Source organism: Microtus ochrogaster, chromosome 6 (genome assembly GCF_000317375.1).
Source record: "Microtus ochrogaster isolate Prairie Vole_2 chromosome 6, MicOch1.0, whole genome shotgun sequence".
Taxonomy (NCBI): Eukaryota; Metazoa; Chordata; class Mammalia; order Rodentia; family Cricetidae; genus Microtus; species Microtus ochrogaster.
In genome coordinates, this window is record NC_022013.1 from 61,811,143 (window position 1) to 61,836,959 (window position 25,817).

Sequence of the window (25,817 nt, forward strand, 5' to 3'; positions counted from 1 at the left end):
TTTTGTGTTGGTGCTGAGCTGAGAATCTGAACTCAGGCCCTCACACTTATCTAGAACACAGCAAGCTTACTACTAGCCAAGACATCTTCCCATCCCAGAAAATGTCTCTGTTGATCATCAGCTTTACTTGTGAGTAAGGGAGCATTTTCTTTTCAATATGGGCTGTTGAGTTTCACATGAAGTTTTACACCCTATTCCTATAATCATCATTTCTCCAGCATTGGCTGCGTTCCTGTATTAAAAGCAAACCAAACAAAACCCTCATTTTTCCCTTCCTTCTGTGAATCGGGGCTGTCACAGCCATCTTCCTTAGCCAGGCAGGGAGAAGTTGTCTGGAAACAGCTCTCACGAAGAAGGACAAAACCAGAAACAGAATGAGACAAAAGTATGCATGCTGCTGTTTCTTGAGTCCCTGGATCAAGCTGTGCCTGGAATCACACCACGGTTTGGCTTGGTTTTGTTGTTGTTGCTTTGTTTTGTTTTGTTTTTCAGTTACTTGGGCCAATAAATTTCCTTGTGATTTCAACAGGTCTTAGTTAGATGCTCACTGGCTTACAAGTTCTAATAAGAAAAGTTTTCAAAACAGCTGACAAGTGCAGCCGTTCACATACTCCGTTCTTTTTTCACTTTTAAAAACTGGATAATGTTTATCAGTAAACTCAAGAAAGTGGAAGCTTTGGGCAGAATGCTCACAGCAAATTTATAATAAAAACCAGTTAAGGGTATGTTCTTTCAATGGCAGTAGCACTAAAAAGAGAAAAATGAAAAATGAAGACCCAGATTTGGAACTGTTGTAGGCAGTTCGCCAAAAGAGCAGACAGGAACTCAGCAGGGAATCAGAAAAGAGGCCTCAGGAGCGCCACAGGAAAGAAATCTCTCAGGGAAGCGCACACGGTTTTCTACGTGCAGATGTGGGACCTACCTGCCAGACCAAATCAGGGCCAAACTTAAAACGTGAAGACTCCTGCAAGAAGATAAACCATCAGTAACTTCACTGTCGTTCCTTCCTCTCAGGTGCGTCTATGGAGGACTGTCCACTGTACCCCACTGGGGTGCAGATGGCCTTCTCTAGGGCTGACCCTGCAGAGACGTTCACACAGACCAGTCAGTCTGTGGGTCAGAGCGCTCAGGGATGTGGGAGCTCTGGGATGCAGCTCGAAAGCAGGATTTTGCAGACCTTCACACCAAGCCCCTCTGTGGAGCTGATGCAAATGTTTGTGGAGACAAACGGGGTTCAGAACTTCACCCTCAGTTTTCTTAAGGAACAAAAGACAAGTAAGGGACAGTCTGTCAGCTCTAATTCGTGCCACCTTCCTGAAACTAGAGAACACTTTGAGACAGCCTTCTCTGCATTTCTGAATAGGGCAGGGTGGCATATGTAATCCTGGCATCTGAGAACGAAAGACAGGATGATCCGGAGTTCATGGTCACCCTTGACTACATAGTAAATTTGAAGCCAGCTTGAGATACATGGGACATGAGACTGTCTTTAAAAAAAAAAAAAAAAGAAGTCAATTTCTTTCTAACTTCAGATTTGGCAAGGCACTAGATAACAAAGACAATGTCCAGTCAAATCCAGGGACAAAAAAAACAATCTCAAACTCCAAGCCCTAAGTTTAAGTTCTGTTTAGTGGTTCTCCTCTAAGGCTTGTATGGTCTGGGTTCCTAACCTTCTCTCTGTTTCTAGTGCACAAAATTAGATAAGGCCAGAGCCTCTGTCACAAGTACACAGGTTACGTAGGAGATGACCCTGCACCAAGGCTCTCCATGACTCAGTTTAGGTGTGTGGATCTTAGATGTTAATGGGACCAGACTTCTCCATGGATAAAATATAAGACAAAGCTCATGTGAGCCAGAAGACATGAAAAGCACAACCAAATTTGGACTCTGTTTCCTGAGAAATATATTCATCTTCATTTGTTCTAAAAACATGGTTCTATATCTATGCTCAGTATGACCAGCATCCATAAATGGAAACTTCTCACTTAACTGAGAAGAAGCTTATATTAATTTTGCTCTTCCATCATATGCCTCCCCAGTTAGCTAAACTAAATGAATGCTCTTTACTTACTTTTTCTATTACACTAAAATAGGAAACTAGAATATCATATAAAACAGTATTTCTACTTTAAACAGTCACCAAAAACACAGTTGTCTTTTAAAGGGGGACATTTAACGAGGCAACGCCTACCAGACGAGGCAACATGCCTCTCAGGGAATCCCCAGACTCTCCTTTTACTTAAAAAATGGAAATTTGGAATTCGATTACATACGTCCTCTTATTGCTTTTGTGAACACAGAGGCACTCAGTGCAGAGGCTGGTGGTAGAGAGGAACAGCCATACTTATAAAATAAAACAGCTCATTTCTCTCTTCTCTCTGTCTCTGTCGTCTCCCTTTGTCTCTGTTTCTCTCTCTGTCTCATGTGTGTGTGTGGGGGGGGGTGATGTTTTAAGTTTTATTTTTTGAGTTTTTTTTTTCCCCCTTCAATCTAATTTCAGTTTTGGTTGCAATGAGAAGTTGAAATGCCAGCAATAAATCACTGTCTCCTAAGTAGAGAATAAAGTTACATGAATTAGCAACCACAACCCACAGCGAGCACTAATCCTCACTGTTCAATCTATTTCATATTTCATTCAAATGATACTTTCCAAACCAACCTGCTCGCATATCTTCTGAATGCCCTAGTTCACGTAACTGCCCTGGAGAAGCATAGCTGCGAAGTCACAAAAACGTTACGCTACGCCAGAAAACGAAGTCCTTGGGTAAAAACACTGTCACTGACAGCTAAAAAAAAAAAAAAATCTCGCCACAATTGTACACACCAAAAATTCAACAGTCACTGAAGTTTTTCTCTAGGGTCTGGGAACTTTGCACAAACAATCTGAAAGTATGTACTGTGAGCCAGGAAACCAGCAATCTGCAGGCGAGCTTCGGGATTCTCATAGGACAATGGGGTCTGGGGATCTCTGAGTATGAGCTCAGATATGCAGTCTGCAGACTGCAGACACAGTCATTCTGAAAACATTTTCTCCTTAACACAACACTTTAAATAAAATAATTTATTTTTAAAACAAATAATTTTGCCATTTGTTTCCTTCTGAATAAAAACAAACAAACAAATACAACTGGAAATAGAAGAGTTCAAACGTCTAGACACTGACAAACCAAACATGTTTCAATAACATTTGTTTCCTGATCAGAAACAAGATGTGTCCTTCACCACTGACCTGATTATTCTTCACATGACCTAAACCTAGTTGGGAGGATCTTGTTTTTCTTTTTTATTCCTTAAGATACTTTCTCTCTGTGCCTCTCAAGAGTATTTCTATACTTTGCAAGCATTTAATAAACTATTCTTACTTCCAGACTGGCTAAGAAGAAAACACTGGAGTTAACAGGAAGTATCCTTGTTCAGGGACAGCAGAGTTTTCTCACTGACTACTCAGTACATCGCCATGTCAAGTCCTGGATTCTCAAAGGTGTCTGTTCCTCTCCCTCCTGGGGGAGGGGCACTTGGTTTCGAAGCAAACATTTGTAATGTTCAGAAAAACGAGCTCTTCAAAGGCACTGGTCACACTCTGGGAAGGAGCCCAGCTCCTGTCAAACACGGGCTACTGGAGCCCTTTATTCTTTGGCCTGGAAAAGCCCTTTAATTAAAAGGCCAGTAACTGAGATGCACTAAGAAAAGCAAAATGAGCCCAAAGCGGCGCTCCCTCCACGGTGTCGAGAGAAAAACACTGGGTGCGTGCACATGTCTGTGAGGCACCATCCAGTCACAACAAACAGACTCCCGGGCACTGCCGGCTCTGCCAAACATGCTTAGCTCCCTACCTTCATCTCAATGACGGTCTGGAGAGCCTTGGTCTTGGCTGGCTCCGGCTGAAGTTGGCTCCTTCGGTGCAATTCCTGGGGAGGAACACGATAGAAATAAGCCTGACGGTTCATCCTTCTGTTATACCATGACCTTTACACGGCTACCACGCAGCCCACCAGGCCCAGCTCCCCTGTATGCAGACATAAACAAGCCACAGGTGCCTCTTCCCCCACACTCTTCAGCATCCCGCCTGCCTGCAGCCTGAGTTCCGGCGAAACGCTCCTGGCACATGCGCTATTTCTGAAACTTCCATCAATAATTAATGTCAACTGTGACAAAGGCAGAAAGTAATCATAGTCCAAACACTGTTCAACACGGGCTGGTGCCCAGCCTTCGGATCATAATTTACTCAATTCTATTGCTCTCTGCTCCCAGCACTAACGCAGCAAGGAGATACACGAAAGAAAATAACTAACGTGGCTGTGAATCTGCCGCTCGCTCGCTCGCATGGCATGGCACTCTGCAGGTTTGCAGTGAGCGATTCTGAGCCATTTCAGTACAACCGTGATACTTTCTGGAGTGGTCTGATGAGTCCCCGAGAATCTCTTCTCACTTCTGAGTTTACACTTTAGGTTCTTGTTCAAAATCACATCTGTGGGCGATAAGCTGCCAGCTCCTGATGGCAAGGAATTAAAACTGGCATTTAAAAACAACTGTGTCAAAAGAGATGCAAAACTGGCCAAAGCCAGATGGATACCCAAGAACTCTTGGAAGGCTGGCTGAGGTTCCCTCAGTGAAAGAGCAAACAGCATCATCCCAACTTTAAGCTTGAAGGCTCCCCCGCCATATGTCTTTCCTCCAAAGAACCACTAGCCAAGACTTTGAAAAGCCATCTCAACAGAAGAGGAAACACAAAGTTCGTTGGTGTCATGTTTTGTTTTTCTCCACGAGCATCAACAGTTTGTGGGAGTCATTGCCAGGAGGGGACCCACAGGACTTGGAGACGCAGGCTGCTGATACAGGCCATTTATGGAGAGTCCATTAAGATTCGCTTCTGGTTCTAGAAAAGTCAATTCAGAATCACTATGGAGTACCTCTAAGCTTCTGAACCATAAACATTAACGTAAAAACTGGGAGTGTACACTGTAACGAATATCTAGCTTTTCCCAGAGGGGCATTTAGAATTAACTACTTTCATTCCTTCTACCTACAGACACCACCATTCCATAAGATCGGAGACGCTGATATAAAAACTGTTAGGAAAAAAACCACATTCCACACGGAAAGGTGGTCTTAACTGGGATAAGGTGGATGAGCAGGTAACCAGTATCCTCCTTTGGCAACCATTTATGCCAGTAACCAAGAGAACCCGAGCGTGTGCTGAAGACCAACTGGGGACTTACGGCCACCAACATGAGCTTGGACTTCCGATGACCACACTCCACCCTCAACACCCCAAGCAACAGAAATCAGCAATCTTATGAAACATTGTTTCTCAAATTCTACGTAGTTATTTAAGATGCTCTCCCCTGGGCTGGCAGATTTCTTCTGGTAACACGGCCCTGGGAGGGACAGAGTCTAATCTAGAACTCCTGGCCTCCTATGTGAAGAGAGACACCCATCTCTGGCTTTCCAGAGGCTTGTGAGTGAAGGGATCTAGTAACGGGGGCACTGTCAGCTCCCTGGAGCTGGCAAGGGCTTCTGAAAGACTGACCTTATAAAAACCCGTCCTTTCGAGCATCGCTGCCCCAGTACTGCTTCTTTCTTGGATGTCTCAGCACTACCAAATGAGAAAGATGAGACGCAGGAAGTGAACGCGAGGTGCTTCTGGCAAACATTTAAGCACCAGCATCTACCATAGCCCACTTAAGCCACCTAAATGGTGTCACTTAGTGGGGAGCTGGGAAGTGTGGTGGCTGGGATACTGTTTCACTGGGTCCCCAGAGTTGCACTAGAATCTTGGTTCCGAGCATGGCAGAACACGTAAGTGGTAAAACTGAGCGGGAGTTATCAGAGACCAAGGACACTGTGCTCAGGCAGGAGTAGGTACTTCTCTTGGAACCTTAGTATCTTTCCATGAGAGGCGGCTACAAAAGTAAGCCCATCCCTCAAGCACCCCATCCTGCACGTGACCACACCCTCTCAAGTGCACCCTCACCATGAGCCCATTCTTCAAGACACGATGCTGCCAGTGGGCTCCTAGAGCCCACGCCATGCTGTATAGACTATGAACTCTCTGTTCAATGTATCACTTGTCTTAAGATGTATCTGGTATCACGTGTTTTGTCTTAGAGTAGAAAAAGCACACAAAGTATAAAGGAGGACCTCACTGTAATGCATTTTGTAAGGCACAGAAACTAAAAAAATATATAAATTATGATCTAATGGAAAATAAGTAAATTATCAGTTTATTACAATTTACTTAATCCTGAGTTTGTATACTTAACTGTAACACTAGCTTGTAGATCCAGTCTCAACATTCGGCTTTCAAAGGTCACAGCCAACCCAGTTCCATACACCATGCCAGGTAGTGCCAAAATAATCTTTAAAGAGGGCCAGAGAGATGAGATGATCCAGTGATTAGACACACTGGTTGCTCTTCCACAGTGCTTAAGTTCGACTCCCAGAATCCAGAGAGTGGATAACAGCCCACCATAACTCCAGCCCTGGGGAGATCCAACGCCCTCTTCTGGCCTCTGTTGGCACTGCGTGCCTGATGCATATGTAGGCAAAACATCCAGACACAAAATAAAAATAAGTTTAAAAATAATAATCTTTATGAATGTCCAAGCAAGGTGCAGCACACATCTGTAAACCCCAACATTCAGGAGGCTGAGGGAACCTGGGCTACGCAGCAAGACCCACCTTTTTAAAAGAGAGAAAGCAAAGAAATGATAATTTCATACCGTAATCAATCCTGTCCTAGAATAAAAATCAGAAATAACCTGAGGAAGTAGGTTGATGTTACATAAAACAGGTCAAAATAATCAAGAAACAACTAATTGGAATTAATGCAAAAGCCACAGAGTAAAGGTATGTGCTGCTCTTTCTGCAAGGCATGAACATGTCAGGATAGACATGCAAAACAATGCTGAGCTTGTGCAAGAATCTCCCAAAAGTAGAAATGGTTCTCTTCCTAATCCTCATACCACCTCTGATGAAAAACTAGCTCAAAATCCAGACTGGACTTTACTACATCACTCCTTAGAAAATAAGGTTCCCTGGTACCTGGAAAGTGTGGTTCTCCTAGAACTCACTCTGCAAGCCAGGCTGGCCTTGAACTCACAGACGTGCACACCGCCCCCACCTCTGCCTCCCAACTGCTGGGATTAAAGGCATGTGCTGCCATTACCTAGCTGGAAATGTTCATTCTTACCTTAAAGATACTCTGTCAATCTTGACTTCAGCTTGTAAGGACAGCCTTAATCTCCTAGTACCAGGTAAGAGACCATAATAACCTGTGTGCAGAGTGCATGGGAGGGTCGGAAGGAGCCACCTTAGTGTTTTATTCATCTCTAAGATTCTGGCAAGGCTCACAGCGCCTCAGCAGAGAGGACCAGTGACCCCTAAACATCTGGGCTCCTCTTTCACAGTGTGGAATGTTAGGAAGCTCCCTGCCACCAACAGCCTTGTGCCTAAAATGAGTTTCCTAGTCAACGGGGCTCAGACAGCAATAAGACAGTACCTCCCAGAGAAACTTCTAAGCTACACCTAAGACTCCATCCCTTCCTATCTGCTAATCTGCTGAAGGTCTCCTAGACCCAGGAAGACAGCAAGGCCTCGACTCAAAAGAAGCCTGGGTCCCTGGAGCACGGGAATTTGAAAAGTCTGGATTTGTATAAACGAAGAGAGTAAAGATGAACAGCACACTCTATGAAGCTAAGACTTGAAGCTTGCAGATTGCAGGCTTTACCTAAAGGAACCCCAGCTCTCTGCTTCAGTTCGTGCATGGATGCAAGAAAAAAGAACACCTTTTCAGACCTGCGCTATTTGCTGCTCCTGAATCACTGCAGACGTTCTATGTGATTCTGTACCCAAGTTTTTCCAAGCAGACAGTAGATGAGTTCCTCCCCGGATGCTCGAAACTACCCGTAGCCATCCGCAAGATGTTCCCACCATGCATCTGAAATAGCAAATGGCGCTCCCTGGGAGAATTTGATGTTCTTGCCAGCTATGAGGGTGGGGGAATCGAAAGTTCAGCTTAAGTGCACTTCAACCCAAGGCTTTTCTGAGTCAGAGATCTCTAAAAGAATTAAATAAAAGTGTGGTTTCTCTCTTAGAGGACACACACACACCACTGCATAGGGTTTCATTGTGGCCTGACTCAGAATCTTGCCTTTCAACCAGATTTGGGGGCTAAACATCATTCATGTTGGAAAAGAGCAGTCCTCTGAGAGTCTCAAGTCAGGAGCCCACATCCCAGCCTGAGGGCCAGGATACAGTTCTCCTCCAGACCAAAGGAAAGCAGCTTGATTGGGATGCAGGAAGATGCGAGCACAATGCCTTCTAGCCTGAGAGCAGCACATGGTGAGATGCTCAGTTCTGGCTGCTGCTTCTAGTCACACCCATTCTCAGTATTAAAAACAAGAAAAAGGAACAGGGGTGGGGGACTGGCAATGCAGCTCCTACTACAAGCCTTTCCAGGTGATCAACCTAGAAACATACCAAGATCCTACAATAGGGGCATGAAATCTCAGGTGGCTCATTAGAGTGACATCTCTTGACACTTAATGAGAGTCTGGAGTCTAGCATCTTTACCAGGATAGACAATAGTGTCCAAGATGATCCAGGCCAAACAGTGTTCCTATATATCACATACTTTCTTCAGTAGACAAGGGTGAGCAAAACAACATCCAAAACTCAACTTCCTTCCCAAAGGTGATTACTATTTTTACCTGCCTCTATCTCACCATGGTTCTGGAAGCCTATGTTATGAACCAGCTAGCACAACTTAGTGATATTAAATACTATGTTATTATGTTCAGCAATGTATGAAGAAAGGAACAGAGATGATGTATCTCTATGGCATGATGCCTGAAGCTTGGAACAGGAAGGATTGGAGTCACCCCAAAAAGGCATCTTTCCCTAATCATCTTTCAATGTACCTGGAAAACAATCTGAAGACTATGCTTGGCTAGAATCATCTCTCTGAGCACCAACATATGAGCCTCAGTACATGGCCTGGGCATCCTCCAAGCACGGCAGCCTCAAGGTATTATCACGTTTTACACTTACATAGAAAGCCCCAAAAGTTCTAGAAAATAGGCAGGCGATTGCATTGTCCTTGTGGGTCTAAACCTATAGCATTGCTGTATAATCGGAAGCATGAATGCTCATTCACAGGACTATTGCATTCAGTATGGAAGGCAAAAGAATCTGTAGCCATGTTTCATGATTGCCACTCTTAGGGCTGGGGCTGTAGCTCAGGGGCAAGGTACTTGCTAGCGTGAGTGAAGCTAGCATGGGATTCAGTCCCCAGCATCATAGGGGGAGAAAAACTACTGTCACTCTATAGGCCAAGGCCAAGTGGAGGAATTAATGAGAAAGTAACAAGACAGTTTTAAATACCAACCCATCCACTGGGGAGGCCCTGATTTTCCACTAGAAAAACAAGACTGGAATTCTGAGCAAAGGCAAGGGATGGTAAGAGAGAATCAGATACGATTCGGCATTTAACTACTAACGCAGCACTATTGAACACATCATTAACTCATCACTGACTGAAATGTTACTTTAGGTCTGTACAGTCCAGTTCTTACTGTCATTACCACAATAGCCAAAATATAGAAACAACTCGAATGCCCATCTATGGATAAAAAGACAAACACAATGTCAAAAACGCACACAGTGGGGTGATTTTTTATAGCTATTACATAGGTTGAACCTTGAAGGCATTATGGCGAATGCACTAGGCCAAATACAAGTAGAGAAATAAAGACTGCAAAGAGCAAGGCAGGGGGCGGATCTGGAGTTTCAGTTTAGCAAAAGGAAAGTCATAGAGATCAGTGATTTAAGCCATGGGCATGGACCCATAGATGACAAAGCTATCACAGAAAGGCTGGCAGCTGGCTCTCCAGATGACCGTAGGTTCCACACCTCCACATACCCTCTCATGGTAATTTTTAAGTATACTTTCTATATATTACTGACTAGAGGTTCAACTTTATACTAATTTCTAAAACCAAGTATAACTGATTAATGTGTGTGTCTAACACCGAGCAGTAAGTTTCATGAACACTCTGTGTCTGCTATATTCCCAGGAACTACTGATGTGCCTGCCAAGAGTGTGGATGCTCAACACTGTTCGGCCACTGAAACAGAACAAATGCATTGCACTTGGGAGTCTGGATGTTCTACGGTGCTTCCAGCCAAAAGCAGGTGCTGTGAGGCTAACAGCTAGGAGTTACTTATGCTAAGCAATCTTCTAAGCACTTTATAAATATTAATGTGTTTAATTCTCAAAATAACCTCCTTAGGCAGGTACTATTATTATCATCATTTTTCACTTGTAGCAGAAGCAGAGAAGTTAGTAATTTTCCCAAGAAAAAGGTGATAAGCTGCAGGGATTTGTTGCAGGCAGCCTGTCTCCAGAGCCTGGGGTGCTGATCAAAACTCTTGGTTTGCCATATGGCTTTGATCGGACATTGGAAGTAACATCTCAATTGCCTTCTTTCTGTGTGGTAACCTCCCTGTATCTACTTTGGCTTGGCCTTCTATTTCCAATTTTTAATTCAGTACTTGAAAACATAAAGAAATGTATATCAATAACAAATAAATAGTTCTGATATTCATATTAAATATTAAAGCTTAAGAGATAAGCATGAATAGGCACACAGAAGTGGGGTAAGCACAATTCTGTTCTAGTAAAACCAATGCTCTGTACCTGTGAGTTATTCACTTCTAAATTGAATCAACTATAAACAAAAAATTTAGGTAATCCAACATGGAAGGGGCTACCAAGGCCCCACCACTAGCTGAGGAGCTATTGGCTGTTGGAGGAGAGTGAGTTATCTTTAGGGATGTGGCCAGATCATTGGTAGGTTGTCCATGCCTTGGTGGATGGTCCCAAACCCATGTGCATATGGACAGCACTTAGACCCAGTTGGTCATTAAAAGAGAGGGGAAGGTATTAGTAATCCAAAGGAAATTTGGAATGGGGTAGGGGTGCATATGATCAACACACACACACACACACACACACACACACATGTTCATATATACATATGTTCATATATATATGTATTCATATATATATATGAACTTTTCAATGAATAAAGAAAAATATTATTTAAAACATTTATTAAAAAAATAAGTGTCTGCACATGGCAAGGAGACTTTTTCTTGCCATTATTCTATCAATAATAGAGTGTTTGTATGGCATTGATAATGCATTAAAGGCAATCTAGAGATGCTTAAAGCATACAGAAGAATGAGTACGGGTTACATCAAAATCTACTGTGATATCCTCTATAAAAGATGAACATTCAGACTTTGGTCTGTGAATCCAGTGTATGGAAGTTTCAGAGCTGTGTGTTTCACCTCAGTGGAGAAAAATTGACCGACAAGGGAATCCCACGGTTGGCGAAAGATTCAGCACCCTATATTACTTTTATGTTGCTGGCACAACAGCTTATACACATTGAACAGTTAGACATAAATTTAGCAGCTCCAAGATGGCTCAACTGGTTTTGAGAATATCAGAACAAAATTAAAGCATCATCAGGGCTGGGTTCCTCTTTGATATCAGTAGGCTTCCAAGCTCATTTAGCTCTTTAGCCTTTGCAGGGTTCTCATGGCTGTGGCATAGAACCCTTCTAGAGCTTAGGATTCCTCTGGCCTCCCCAGCTGTGGCAGTTCCGTAAGCTTCTAGTCAGAGTTTACAGATTTAAAGGGACACATACACTTATTCAGTATAATATTTGAATGTCTGAGAGTGTACTGGTTCAGACCCATCTCCACTGGACCAGACCGGTTCAGACTAGTCCAGACCGGTCTCGAACCGTCCTGACGGGAGCAGACTGGTCTCGACCAGACCAGCCTGGTCCAGACTGGTCTTGACTGGTCCTGACCAGTCTCCACTGGTCCAGACCAATCTCAACCAGACCAGATTTGTCCAGACCAGACCAGACTAGTCTCCATCCGACAAGACTGGTCCGGACCTGTCTCGACCGGTCCTGACCAGAGCAGACTGGTCTCAACCAGACAAGACTGGTCTGGACGGGTCCAGACCGGACCAGACAAGTCTCAACCAGACCAGACTTGTCCAGATCAGTCTCAACCGGTCCTGTCCAGTCTGGTCTGGACAAGTATATTCTTGCCTGGTCCAGTCTTGTCCGGTCTGTTTAGGTTGAATGTGTGTCATATGTGTGTCATGTGTGTTTCGTGTGTGTCATGTGTTTGTCATGCATCTGTCATAGGCATGTCATGTGTGTAGTGTGTGCACCATATATGTCATGTGTGCTGTGTGTGCCCAGACTGGTCCAGACCAGAACAGACCAGACAAGACTGGACCAGACAAGAATATACTCATTCAGACCGGTCCAGACCAGACCAGACCAGACCAGACCGGAAAAGACCAGACAAGACTGACTCAACCAGTCTAGACTGGAGCAGACTGCTCTTGACAGGATTCTACCAGTCCAGACAGGACCAGACCAGTCTCAACCAGACCAGACTGGTCCATACCAGAGATAGTGAGTGGACACACTATATACGTGATAGGGCTGTAAACTAAGAAGAATGAAATGAAATTACACTTTAAGCTAATGGGCGCTGTGATGGGATCATCTTAGGTGATCTTGGGATAGAGGTGAGTTTTATTTTTTATTAGGTGGGAAACGAATCTCTGGGAGTTACAGTGGGGATTGTAACAATGCCACTTACCAACAGCCCCCCTCTCCTGTGTCTAAATTCTGTAAAGGTGGCACATTCTGTGGCAAAGATATTTTATGAGTGGATAGAGATAGGACCCTGCAAGAGCTGATGCCACAGCCATGAGAGCTGTCCTCTGGCCACCCCTTTTCCTTTGTTCCCTTCCTCTTCTCCCTCATCCTCTATCTCCTGTCTTTGTCTCTTATTTTCTGCCTTCTGTCTCTCTGTGGCAAATAAATCTCCTTTGTGCTGAGAACTTACTTGGTCTTAGGGAGTCCTAAGCCCATACTTTTTCTTTCAGTAACATTCAAAAAAAAAAAAAAAACCTGAAGGATAAACAGCAGCCAGCATGTAAAGAGCTATAAAAAGCCAGAGCCAGGCAGAGGGAAAAAGGAGTTAGATGGGGGAACTGGCATCCCAGGGCTCCATGGATTCCATCTGAGAACATCTTTCTTGGTGCAACACTTAGCACTGCACATTCTAAAGCAGAGACCTAAAGTTGCCCAGCCACCCTTAAAGCAGCCCAACAGACACTTGCCTGCATCTTTGCCAGTTTCCTCTCGTGCCCTCTTCTCTCTCCAGCACTTGAGAAGGTATGAGAGAGAGAGAGAGGGGGGGGAGGGGGGTCTGGCTGCTTGCCAGCTTGAGCCCTAGGTCCCATTTTAGAGATGCCAGAAGGGGACGGCAAATGAATCAACAGCGTGTTCCCAGCACACCCCCACAGTCCAGATGGCAGCTCACGACAGGAGCATGGGGCAGTTCCTACGCAGACAGCTTCTCTAGATAGAGACATACTCCACACTTTAGGCCACAGAAGGACACAGCGATGGTGTAGGGACGGTGACATTTATACAGAAAGGCCAAGTCCTTCTTTAGTTAGAGACCATCATTCAAACACTCATCTGGAACAACACCTAACACTGTAAGGAAGTAAGGGCTCACAGAACTAGAAGACACCATGGAGACCAGCTGGCACAGCCTCTCACTCCCATCTATCTCCGATGTGGGCCACTGAGCTAACGTTTGAAAGGCTTCAGAGCTGAGAGTTCACACTTCCACAGAACATCAAACTGAAAACTTCTCTCCTTGCCTGTGTTAAGCCAAACCCACTCCCTCTGATTCTCCTTTGATGGGATTCTCCAATACCCCTTGCCACATCCAAGCATTTGCTAATTGCCTGGCATAAACCATTGCATGTCATTCATATCCCACACTTAGGAGGAAAGCCCTCATCTCAGACTTCATTTTCAAGAGGAAGCAGGGACCTTCAGAGCTCAGAGAGACCAAGATCAGACCTGAGAAAACCAGAGCTGAAATCCACCTCTGTCATTTCCAAAGCTGAGCCCCAGCGGTACAGCTTCCAGAGGATACATTTTTACCATCTAACGCTTCATCTAATACAGAAGTGCACCTCACTCTCTCTCCTGGGGACGTTTCTTACGGAATGGTACTTCTTCAGTCGTTCTTCCCAGAGCCCATGCTGCTCTTCATCTAACGCTGATGCTCCTTTTCGGGGATGGCACGTCTGCATGCAGGGAACGGTGCCCTGCCAGTGACTAGCACCTGCACAAGCACGTACTACTTGCCTCTCCAGAGCAGAGCTTTTCACACAGCTCACTTTTAGCACCCCTTATAGAACTTCCAAACATTTGGCTCATGCTGTCCCACAGATTCGGCTTCAAGCCATCATCCATGCCGTGACTAGGGGCTTCAGGATACATGTGAGCACACATGGCCTGCTGGGAGTGTCTATAAGCCAGCTCCAAACTTGAGCCAAGCCTTCCCATCCAGTCTTCGCAGCAAGTTCTGTGCAACTCTAGGGTACTTTCTGTGTTTTCCTTATTGTTCTATCGATACTGGTGAAAACCCATGTCAGTGGATTGACATAAAGAATGAGCACAAGCAACGGACTGAGCAAGTAAGCACCTGCAAATTCTGCAGCTCGAAATGACTCCTGTTTCAAATGAACCTGACACTTCAGTCAGGGGGAAAAAAAAAGCTTTTCTAATGTGCAAAAATTAACATCATCACAGAGCTCTGAAGACTGGGTCCAAAACACAATACAATATGGCATTTGTGAATTTTTTTCATATCTCTAGAAACAGTGAGTGGGCCTTTCCTCTGTGAAACACACAGATATAATTGCCGGCCTTGAGACTGTCATCCCCATCTGGATGTGCCATAAACCAGCTGTAAAACCCGGAGCAAGTGCTCCTCCTCTCTGTCTTGTGGCCTCAGGTGTGAGGACTGGACCTCTCTGTGTTTCGTGGCCTCAGGTGTAGACAAGCAGTAATGGGGCGCAGGGGAAGAAGGTCAGACACAAGCAGCACTGACAGAGGGGAATGCTGTTCTCAGGGGTTGCGGTTCCAATAAAGGATAAAGAGGAAGAGAATTTGAGGCAGGGTCTGTACCTGGAGGAGCTGCCCTACAGTCATGTGAGTCAGGTGTGCACCTGACCACAGCACAGCACACCCAGGGCTGCATGGCTAAACTAACAGCGCCTATCCCCCACTGTCAATCACGCTCTCTGGGCCGAAGTCAGTTCAGTCTGCTCTTGCTGTCCCTGACACCGCTCTCGCCCACAACTCCATGGAGATCCGGTGATTATCTTCACTTGCATATCAAGAAAAGACCAACAAAGACGAGGGGAGTAAGGCCCAGAGACCACATGGGGCATAGATGGACAGACAGGTGATGGAGTAAGTTAGGAACAGTGCCTCCAGCAAGGCAGAAGTCTTTTCTCCTGGAAAGATGCTCCACATTCCCCATGATCCCATCTCTGCTCCATACCTGACCTAAGGTGGAGCAAGCAAATTCAGCATCCAGATCCCTACAACCCCACAATAAATGTGCTGACATTCTCCAATGTTTGCCCCCCCCGTGTGTGTGTGTGTGTGTGTGTGTGTGTGTGTGTATGTGTGTGTGTGCGCGCGCGCATACAAGCACGTGTATGTTAGGTATAAGGATGCGTGTGTAAGTAAGAACAGGTGAAGGTCAAAAGCTGACATGGAGATGCTTTCCTCAGTTGCTTCCCACATTATATTTTGAGTCAGGGTTTCTCCCTAAATCTTGCCCTTTTGGGATGACTGACTACTGGCTAGTTCCAAGAATCTGCCTATCTCTACCACAACAGATGGGATTACAAGTGCGCTCAGCCCTATCAGGCTTTGGACTGGGAATTGGGGAAGTGAAATCTGGTCTTTATACTTGCACAGACAATACCACCCACTGAACTGTCTTCCAGGCTGCAGGTCTACTATCTTTATCTCCATTAGATATACCCGTGGACTGAAACGCATAGAGGTAATCTGCCTAGGTAGATCATGCAATAGTGTAGCCATTAGATACTGTCAATTTTTTTCCTTACTTCAGTGTCTACACTTTCTATCAAGCCATAAGGTCCCTAAAGGCAAATAAAGCATCTGTCTTGGCTACAACAGTCTCTGTGGTCCAACATGGCCTAAGTAGTCAGAGAGAGTTCTTTTGAGGAACAAAATGTTCAATTCAGGGTAGGGGTACATCTACTATATTCAATAGTACCCTTCTCCCCACCTCATACCCAAATAATATATTTGTCAGAACCTATGAGTGTGACTTTACCTGGAAAATGCCTTTGTAGATATTTTTAAATTAAGGATCTCAAAATGAGATAAGATTATTTGGGCAGGCCAAAATTCAGAGAGGTCCAGGGTCTTCAAAGGAATAAAGACCAGGTGAGAGCTGCAATAGACAGAAGACACATGGACCAAAGGAGGAGACGAAGTCCAGATGATGGTGAGACTAGAGGAACAGGGCCCCAGTCAGTAAACAGAGAGAAGACTGTGCAGACAGAAGGGAACAGGAACACAGTTCCCGTCCAAGGACACCAAGGAATACCAACAGTCATCAGAATGAGGAGAGGCAAAAATGAGTTCTTCCCTAGAACTTCTGGAGGCAGAGGACCCTGCCAGCATCCTTATTTCAGATTTCTGTCTCTAGAGCTGTAAGCAACTGAATTTCTTTCCATTGAAACCATAGGAGTAAATGTAGGGGTATGTGTATGGACATGTCCATATTCTCTTTAAGTAAAATGTGACAATAAACTGTAGTCTGTGGTGAAGATGACCATAAGACCTCAATGTTATGTCATCAAGTTGTAACAATATTGTCCGTTGAATTTTCCAAGGGGCAGCGTTGGGCCTGGGACTGGTGGAATATTAGGCGTGGTTTGATTGGGCACATGCAGCAAGGAGAAACATTCTGTCGCTGGCCTGGTTTAAAGAACTCCAAGAACACTGGGCTACCATGTGTGCACAAAGCTTCAGGCAACTTTTACTGTTCCAACCCACACTGTTGCTGCCTGCACTGGAGACGGCTGCATCTACTGCCCCCCCACGACAGCTGCTGCACCAGCATGGTGATGCCTGTGCTGAGACAGAAGATGGACAGCGTTCTCAGAGATGCCAGGTGAAACGGCAGAGGACTTATGACGCTGTCCTTACACAAACAAAGAAAACTCTCCCCGCACTGGGAAAATCCAGGAAACATGTCTCCCCAGACAAAGAAAGAAACTCTCCCCGCACTGAGAAAATCCAGGAAACAATACGCGCTATGATCATGAGAGAAAAGCCCCCAAACAAGGAAGGGTAAAACACACTGAAAAGCCCATCTCACACTGGGTTCTGATAGTGGTGACATCCAGGACCAGGCAGACTGCTCTCAACTCACACCTAAGGAACAGAACAGACTTCCTTCCATATATGCATACATCGGTAAAAATGACCAAAACTTCTTAAGATGAATTATTGGGAAGATATAGGGGAAATGAAATTAACTACTTTAAAAAGCTGTCTACTAGAGGTTAGCTTCTAACAGCTACAATGGCATAATTTTCCTCTTAGCCAGGCCCTTGAAATAATAATTGAACTGGCAAGTCCTTTTCTCATAAACACTTTCATCATCTCAAGTCTGACGAGGCTGAGCTACTGAGCCACAGATAAACGTTTCTTCAAGACAGTAAATCATGAGCCATATGTTAGAAATTACTCGCACCCCTATAAGTGGGACTATACCCTCTATGTCATTTGGAAAACAGTGCAGGAGATTTCTTTTGGCAGCAAGACTCACTTGAGAACCCCTGGGGATAACATGGCTAATCCCTAGCACGACACTGAAGCTTTCAGGGTCGTATTTCACAACAGTGTTTTCAGAGTCTGCTGACAGTGTGTTTGTAAAAACAGACACTGGACAACAGAAGACAACTGGAAAAGGAGCTGCAGTCATCTCGAATTGATCGAAACTGGTAGTGCTGGCTGTGATAAAACAAGCTCTCATCCTAGGAAGCTGAAGCTCTGCAGCCCAGGGCTCGCTTCCTTTCTAGCAGTATAACTGTGAACACGGGACTTCAGGAGCTATGAAATGGACATGGTGACAATATGGGTTTCCCAGGGGCATGAGCGGCAGTGTGACAATATAAATGTGTCTAAGCTTCCCTACCACAATTTTCTAAACTAACAGAATAGAAGTTGAAAGGCCTACTACTATAGCAAAGAACTTGAAGGACAAATGAACTCAAGGCTTCTGTAAGTCAGTCCTGGAAGTAACACATTCATTTTTGTTCATATGTCATTGGCCTAAATGTAGTCATGTGGTTATACATGCATGGACATCTGGGAAATGCAGTCCAGCTGTATGCCCATGAACAAGAGGAAACAAAACATTGAGCAATGTAAATGTATGCCCCTGTACTCAACAGTTGCATGAAGTCATCCCTACACTGGCCACATGAGAAACTGAGGCCTCACACCACTCTTCTGACTTCCAATCTGCTTTAACTAAAGTACAATGGTCATAAGCCAATAGCTGACTTGCCCAATCTACTACTACTCTTAATTAAGCATGTGCTGAGGAAGTCTACTATTGTTGGCAATGGTGAGGACAGTAAAGAGAGTAAAAATACAAACTAGAAAACTCCCAGTTTTTCCAAAGTCTTTGTATCTAGTACAGGACATCATATACTAGAAATTGGCGACATGAACCTAGCAAAACTTATCTAATTCCTATTGCCTAGATTGCCTTTGCAATCAGAAAAATTACACTTACAAATTTAGGAGCTAAGAAGAATACATGTACACACTCTAGAGAACATACAAACAGGAAGGAGCCTTGTCCACTCTGATATCTGACACCAACACAGAACCCAGGAATAAGTAAGCATGGGTACTGCACTTTCAATAAGTGAACCTGATATGGGATTTCCCGTCTGTATGCTGTAAATATGTTTTATTACTATTGCTTAACAAAGAAGATGATTTGACCTATGGCAGGGCAGAATATAGCAAGGCGGAAAATTAAAGCAGAAATAGAGGAGGAAAGAAGGCAGAGTCAGAGAGACACCATGTAGCTGCCAAAGGAGAAGGATGCCAGAACCTTACCAGTAAGCCATAGCCTCGTGGTGATACACAGATTAATAAAAATGGGTTAATTTAAGATGTAAGAGCTAGCTAGGAATATGCCTGAGCCACTGGGCAAACAGTGTTGTAATTAATATGTTTTTGTGGGATTGTTAGGATCTGGGCATCTGGGAAGAAAGCGTAGTCTCCATCTACATGAACCATCAGGTCTTGCTCTTTGATTTCATTCCTTGGTAATCTCTCACTGTCCTGCATAAACTAGTACACTAGTCTTTCCCTTTAGCGGGGCACTAAAGGATTTGACCTTTCCGTGACAATAATGGGGAGTCTGGGACAAAACCAACATGCATTTTAAACAGACACCAAGGGATAATGGAGCTGACCCAACCTAAACAGAAAGCCTTAGTGAGAAGGCTCCCTACAATGGCAGGCTAGACAAGACAATGGTCTGAGCTGAGCAGAGACCGTGAAAGAAGAGGGTCCTAAATCAAATAACATGCAGAAATTCCAGGTAGCTTTGTACAACTGATCTGAAGATAAGGAAAAGCCCCCATGGAGATTGTACAGGATTCCCGAATTAGACAAGTACATGCAAGTGCTGTTTGTTGGATGAGAAAGAATGGAAAAAAGTAGATCTGATGAATTTGACTTCCGTAGCAATCATGTCTAAGGCACCTGAAACTCAGTCAAAAGATGCCTGGTTGGTACTGATATGTGGACCGAAGGCAAGGAAAGAATGCTGGGGAGAGTCATACTGCAGACCTCCAAAGGAATAACAGGATCCAATCATAAAAATACCAAAGACTACCACCACTCTGGATCTAGTACCACTGTATAACAGACAGAGGCAGCAGAAGATGGACCGAGAGAGAGCTTAGATGTATAAGACATAAGAGAAAAAAATCATAACGCCCAGCTGACTTTGGACTTTATGGCTCCACTTCTTTATCTATGCAGTGGATTCAATAAGTGTCTTCTATATGACAAACACTGTCTAAAGACTGAAGAAACAACAGTAAACAAGAAAGAGACAGCGTTCTCAGTGATATACTGAGCAAGGCAGCTATAAAAGGAGGGAAGGATTAAAAATGAAATAAGAGATTCAACAAAGGAAACCAACAGGCACAGGGAGGAAGGCTATATCAGGATCACAGTCCAAGAGGCTTTCTTACCAAGACGGCAGATACACAAAGACCCGGTGATGAGACAAAACCCAAGCAGACAGCAAAGGCAAAGGGAAGAGAACGTTAGTGTGAACAGCTTCTGCTTCTGGGGGACAGTAAAGTCACAGGTCATCAAGATCTCTGATCTCACCCTAAAGGCAACAGAGCGCCATCAAAGCCGCCCCAAAACAAGAGTCACACGTACAACGGCATTATTTCCACCGCCCTGCAGAGAATGGGTGAAGAACTGAGGACATAAGCAGCAGGTAAGATGATGGGAATCAATACAGGGCTTAGAAACAAAGGAAGAGGGAACTCAGGTGGCTTTGAAATGGAGTTTTTATAGTTTGGAGCCAAAACGTCCCCCAAAGGCTGATGTGTTCAACATTTGTTCTCCGATGACACGATATCCAGAAATGGTGCTTTGGGAAAGAGATTGATTGGCTCATGTAGCCTCTGACCACGTCACTAAATTAATTGATCGATAGGCTCATAATTGGACAACTTTTTAGAAAATGGAAGAGACCTGAGAGATGGGACCTGAGAGTGGATCTTTTGGGGTATGTCCTTGGGGACCACACTTTGTGCATGACCCAACCCCTAGCCCACTCTTCTGGGAGAGCTGGGATGGGGCAGACCAGGCTCTTCTAGAAGCCTGACAGAAATCTAAGCTTTAGTTTTTTGGTTCACTAAAATGGGACAGAGCTAAACAGACAGGCCTCAGAAAAACCACAGCCTTCTGCTGGCTCAGCAGGTGCGCTCCAGTCTCCTGATAACTAAAGATAGCTTTTCCTACCCTGCTGCTGGACAGTCTCTAACCACTAGAACCTTCCATCAATCAGCTCCCATACTAATCTTTCCTCTGCCAATCAGCCCCAGATTAAATCCTCCTCTCTGGGATTCCCCTAACTCTGATTAAAAGGAGCTTGTGACCTTCTTTGGGGATTGCCAAATGCCACCCCAACGTTGAAATTAGTTCTCTTGTTATTGCATAAATGGCTGTTGGTCTTTCTTGGGGGACTTCTCTCAGACCCTAAGGCTTCCTGGCCACTAGAGATGAGCAACTCTATGCCACAGCCTCAACTGCAGTGGCACTCTGTCTCCCTGGAGGCCCAAAGTGATGATGCTGAACAGCCCTAAAACAAAATCATAATCAAAATATAAATCTCTGCTCCTGAAGGAGACTAGCTATTTGTCCCCGCAGTGGAAAACTACCACAGGAGTATAAGCATGAGGTCTTAGGCATAATCCGCTGTACTGGGTACAATAAACATCTGGAACGATCTCTGTGCTTCCAAAGTGAGCAACCAAGTCAATGAATGCTAATCTTTCAGTCATTGTAAAAGACAAAGACTACAATGTATTACATAACCTACCAGCTGGGCCAGCACAGTAGGTAAGCAGCTATACACAGGAATCCTTCCTCATTGGTTCTTCCTCCAAGAACAACCTCCCTGCCAGGTTTAACAGCCACTTTGTCCTCATTTTTACTGTCACCCATCACATGGAATTCTGGTCTATTCTCAGTTTCTTTCCCACACACTTTGCCTACTCAAACCTTCTGGGGGAAAAATAAGACTGAAAACTACCTAGCTTCTTTTCCCTAACAAGACTATCCTTCCCCAGCTCTAACAGTTACTCATGTTCCCTAGTTCCTCCCACCAAGCCACCCTCACCCAGCCGTGAATTAAAATGCATTCCTCTTCTCCAGTCTCAAATCCAGAGTGTCTGTTGGCTACAGATGCAAGTCTAGAAATTCTCCAGAGCAAAACCCATGTCCCAGGGCCTGCCAATCATTCCCAATAAAACTCCTCACATTAATACCACGGATCTCTTAGGAAACTAATTTTCGGCAGCTTTGAGCAAGGTGACTTGAGGTGACTATGCCAAGGTGCGATGTTCGGGCTGTCAGGACCTCTGACATCACACACAACACTTGGTACTTTCTGAAATCGGGTCTTAGCAGATCAGGAGACAACCTTGTCTATTCTATGTTCAAAGGCATCACTTGACTGCTACATCAGCCATCATGGGAGTCATTGCCCCACTGAAGGCTTCAAGACCTGCAAATTAGCCATAACCCTCCTTGTCCCTTCAAGAACCAGTGGTTAAACATTTACCAGCATGCCACCAAATGCAGATTTTTTTCACCTATTGCTTATAAACACTCACTGTGCTCTAGACCCTATGCTGAGTGTTTATATGCTTCAGTCTTCTGAGCAACCCCAAATGGGACAATGAAATTGCCAGTGCCCATCAGTCTTCCGCCTCACTGTGCCTGAGTCCCCCATTACTTCAGACCTCCTCTCCATCTCTGAAGTCGTGATTGCCTCCCTAACTTCTGACCTATGGCTTCTCTTCAAGCCATGGTTGGGTCCTCAAGAATGCTAACAAACATCCATAGCTAGGAAACTGATTACCACACTCAAGAAGTCGAGGCAGGTGGATCTCTGTGAGTTCCTGAACAGCCTGGTCCATATAATGAGTAATAGGATATCTATGATTTGATTTGGGAGAATTGTCCGTATTCTGTCAATCATGTTTTAAATAAACACTGACTGGCCAGGCAAGAAATTTAGGCAGGTCAACCAGACAGGAAGTAAGGCAGGGTGATGAGAACAGGAGAATTCTGGGAAGAAGGAAGCCCATTCCTCCTCAGTCCTACCCAGACCACTGAAGAAGCAGGATGTGACCTGCCCTGCTGAAAAAGGTACGGAGCCATGTGGCTAACATAGATAAGAATAATGGGTTAATATAATGGGCCAATCAATTTATAACCTAATAGAGACCTCTCTGTGTGATTTCTTTGGGGCTTGCTGGCCATGGGAACTGGGCAGGATAGAAACCCCAACAAGCAGGACCTCATGTTACAATGGTTAGATAGAGATATGCAGTCTCAAGAAGAAGAAGGAAGGAAGGGAGGGAGGGAGGGAGGGAGGGAGGGAGGAAGGAAGGAAGGAAGGAAGGAAGGAAGGAAGGAAGGAAGGAAGGAAGGAACAAACCTGAAAAACCCCTCAGTAGAGGGGGCACAGAAACGATATGGGAATTCTCTTGCTAGGATCAAAGGCATACACTTCCATACCCACCATATTCAATTTTTAAACTTATAAAACATGGACTAGAGTCTAGAGCAATCAGTGTGCTCTGAGAGAACTATATTCTTACTTCTAAAAGGTTGTTTTCTGGATCTGATCTGGAAAGAGTACTTTCTGAACATGTTTGGTCATACAATGAGCAAATGCTACCCTGAACTCAGACACAAAATGCAAAAACAGAGTTTGCTCCCAAGTCTGCATCCGAGCAGCCGTTTCACCACGGGGTGGAGGAACCTTGGTATGCAACACTAGGCATAATACCACTGGCCAGCTGGGTGAACAATGTTTTAGTCACTGGAACACCCAAAGGCAGCAATCAGTTTCCCTGTTAACCATTTAAAACCAACAGTGTCCTCCAGACCTAACTCCAGTTGGGTATTGAAAGCCTCTAGTTTAACTTTACACATGAATTATAGGATTTTAACATAATAATGACTCGTGTTAGGGTTGGAAACCAGTTTCTCCTAATTATACAAAACATATTATGTGTGTATATAAATAGTACCCATAAAAGTAAATTAAAATTCCAAAATATCATTCTGATGACTTTGTGTTTGTAGAAAGTCTCCAAAAATGCCCTAATCAAGAAGTTCGTTTGCACATGTCTTTCGATCTAAAGCAATGGACATCTGGCAACCAAACGGGAAAACTTTGAGCATCTCTAAATTATGGCTCATCGCTTTTTATTATTTATGTGTACATCTATTTCAAAATTATGACCGACAGATTTGGATTAAACTAACGTAAGGTACTCATGGGAGACCTGACACAAAGACATTGAGAAATGGTTATGAAAATGAAGGAAGAGAGTATTTGCAACAGGACAGTGAGCCTAGGGGACATTATGCTAGATAAAATAAGCCAGATATAAAATGATGAAGAATGAACTACTTCACTTACATACGAAACCTAAAAACATGATCACATAGAAACAGCAAATGGTGGTAGTTATAGGGCAGTATCACTCAATGGGTATAAAGTGTTACTTATAAAGCGAATAGGTTCTAGAAAGTTTATGTGTGATATGTTAAGTATAATTCATGCTTAACATTTACCTAGAGAGTGGATCTTAAATGTTCCCACCATATGAACAAAAACGATAAACATGTAAAGTGATGGACTGACTGACATTGAGATCATCTTCCTTAGGTCCAAAGAAAGATTCTTGGGCCTTCACACTAAGAAAGTTCTTGAGCCAAATCAAGTTAGCATTGTACCTAGGTTTGGGTTCTCTGAAAAGCAGCAGCTAATTGCCTGTGTGCAGCTAAAAACAAAACCACTCAGGGAAGTATTTCTACCTACCTAGTACCAGCTGATCTAAAACAATCAAGACTGCCCAGTATCTCTGTTCTAATTTGACTAAACTATGCCATTAAGTACCCCGATACTTGAAGTACATGCATCTGACCTTAAAACAATGTTAGGAATTATCAGTAAAAGCTAGAGAAGGCTTTATTCCCGTTTGTTGTTCTTGACGTCTGGCTAAAGAAGTTATAGTTCAATCCCTTTCATTCTAATTATGACAGAAGATAACTTATTTTGAAGAATGCAATTACTAAATGATGTAACACTCTCGAATTATACATGTCTGCAGCAATTTCATTAAAGTCTGAATTATGGTTTTTCAATGCTTATTGAAGCGTCCATTGAAATGTTCCAGATATAATATGTTTATCAGGGACCAGGAATTGAATACCTCCTGAAACATTCCAGGATTTTGTGATCATTCTCCAGAAAAACAGCAGAATATTAAAAACAAAACACTATGGAAAAAATAAAACCTCACGAACTGGAGCCACAATATTTATTTACAGTGCATATCAGAGGACCATATGTATGAAAAAAAGAAGGTACTTAGATTTACATGAATGTTGTCTCAAAATATTCTCATTCTCATAGACTAACTCAAAGAGCGCCCTTGTGCAGAGGGCCTGATGTACATTAATTTTTACTGCCACAATACAACCTTGCATGAATCCACCCATCCAGTTGCTCAAATTTCTGTGGGAGGCAAGAATGCATGTTTTGCTCACATCAGACTCTCTTCAACTCCTTACAAGCTGCCTGGCACAGAGTTAGCATTCAAAAACATTTTTTTGTACTAGATGCATGGTTTTATTTTAGTACCCTGTTAACTCTATGAAAGACCTCATTCTGTTAAGTATGTGCAAATATCTGTGATCAGCTCCTTTAAAAACTTAATGACTTTTTAAAAAAAAAAAAAATAAGAGTATATTCTCTCTGTGTGTATAGTGTGTGTGTGTACATGGGTGTCACAGCACATGTGTGGAGGTCACAGGACAAATTATGTGTTGATCTGGGACAAACATGTGGTCTCAGGGTTCTAATTCAGGTCACAGCAGCAAGAGTTTTCTTACCCACTGAGCCACTGCACTGGCCTCCTCTTAATTTTTAATGTGATATAGACATTCAATTAGATACATATTTAGAAAGCATTGAAAAGCCTTGACAGACCCATT

At 43.9% G+C, this 25,817-nt stretch overlaps 1 protein-coding gene across 13 annotated transcripts in view; it reads right to left on the minus strand.

Moving 5' to 3' along the window:
- The window catches only part of Erc2 (ELKS/RAB6-interacting/CAST family member 2), a 907,844-nt gene that overhangs the window by 631,291 nt on the left and 250,736 nt on the right, over nt 1-25,817 (minus strand). For all 13 annotated transcript variants that reach the window (XR_003377058.1, XR_003377054.1, XR_003377057.1 and 10 more), the window contains one exon: nt 3,834-3,908. Coding sequence is in view for 2 of the 13 variants with exons in the window: in XM_026779811.1 (XP_026635612.1) it covers nt 3,834-3,908 (75 nt within the window). In the remaining 11 variants the exon portion in view is untranslated. The remainder of the gene's footprint in view (nt 1-3,833; nt 3,909-25,817) is intronic.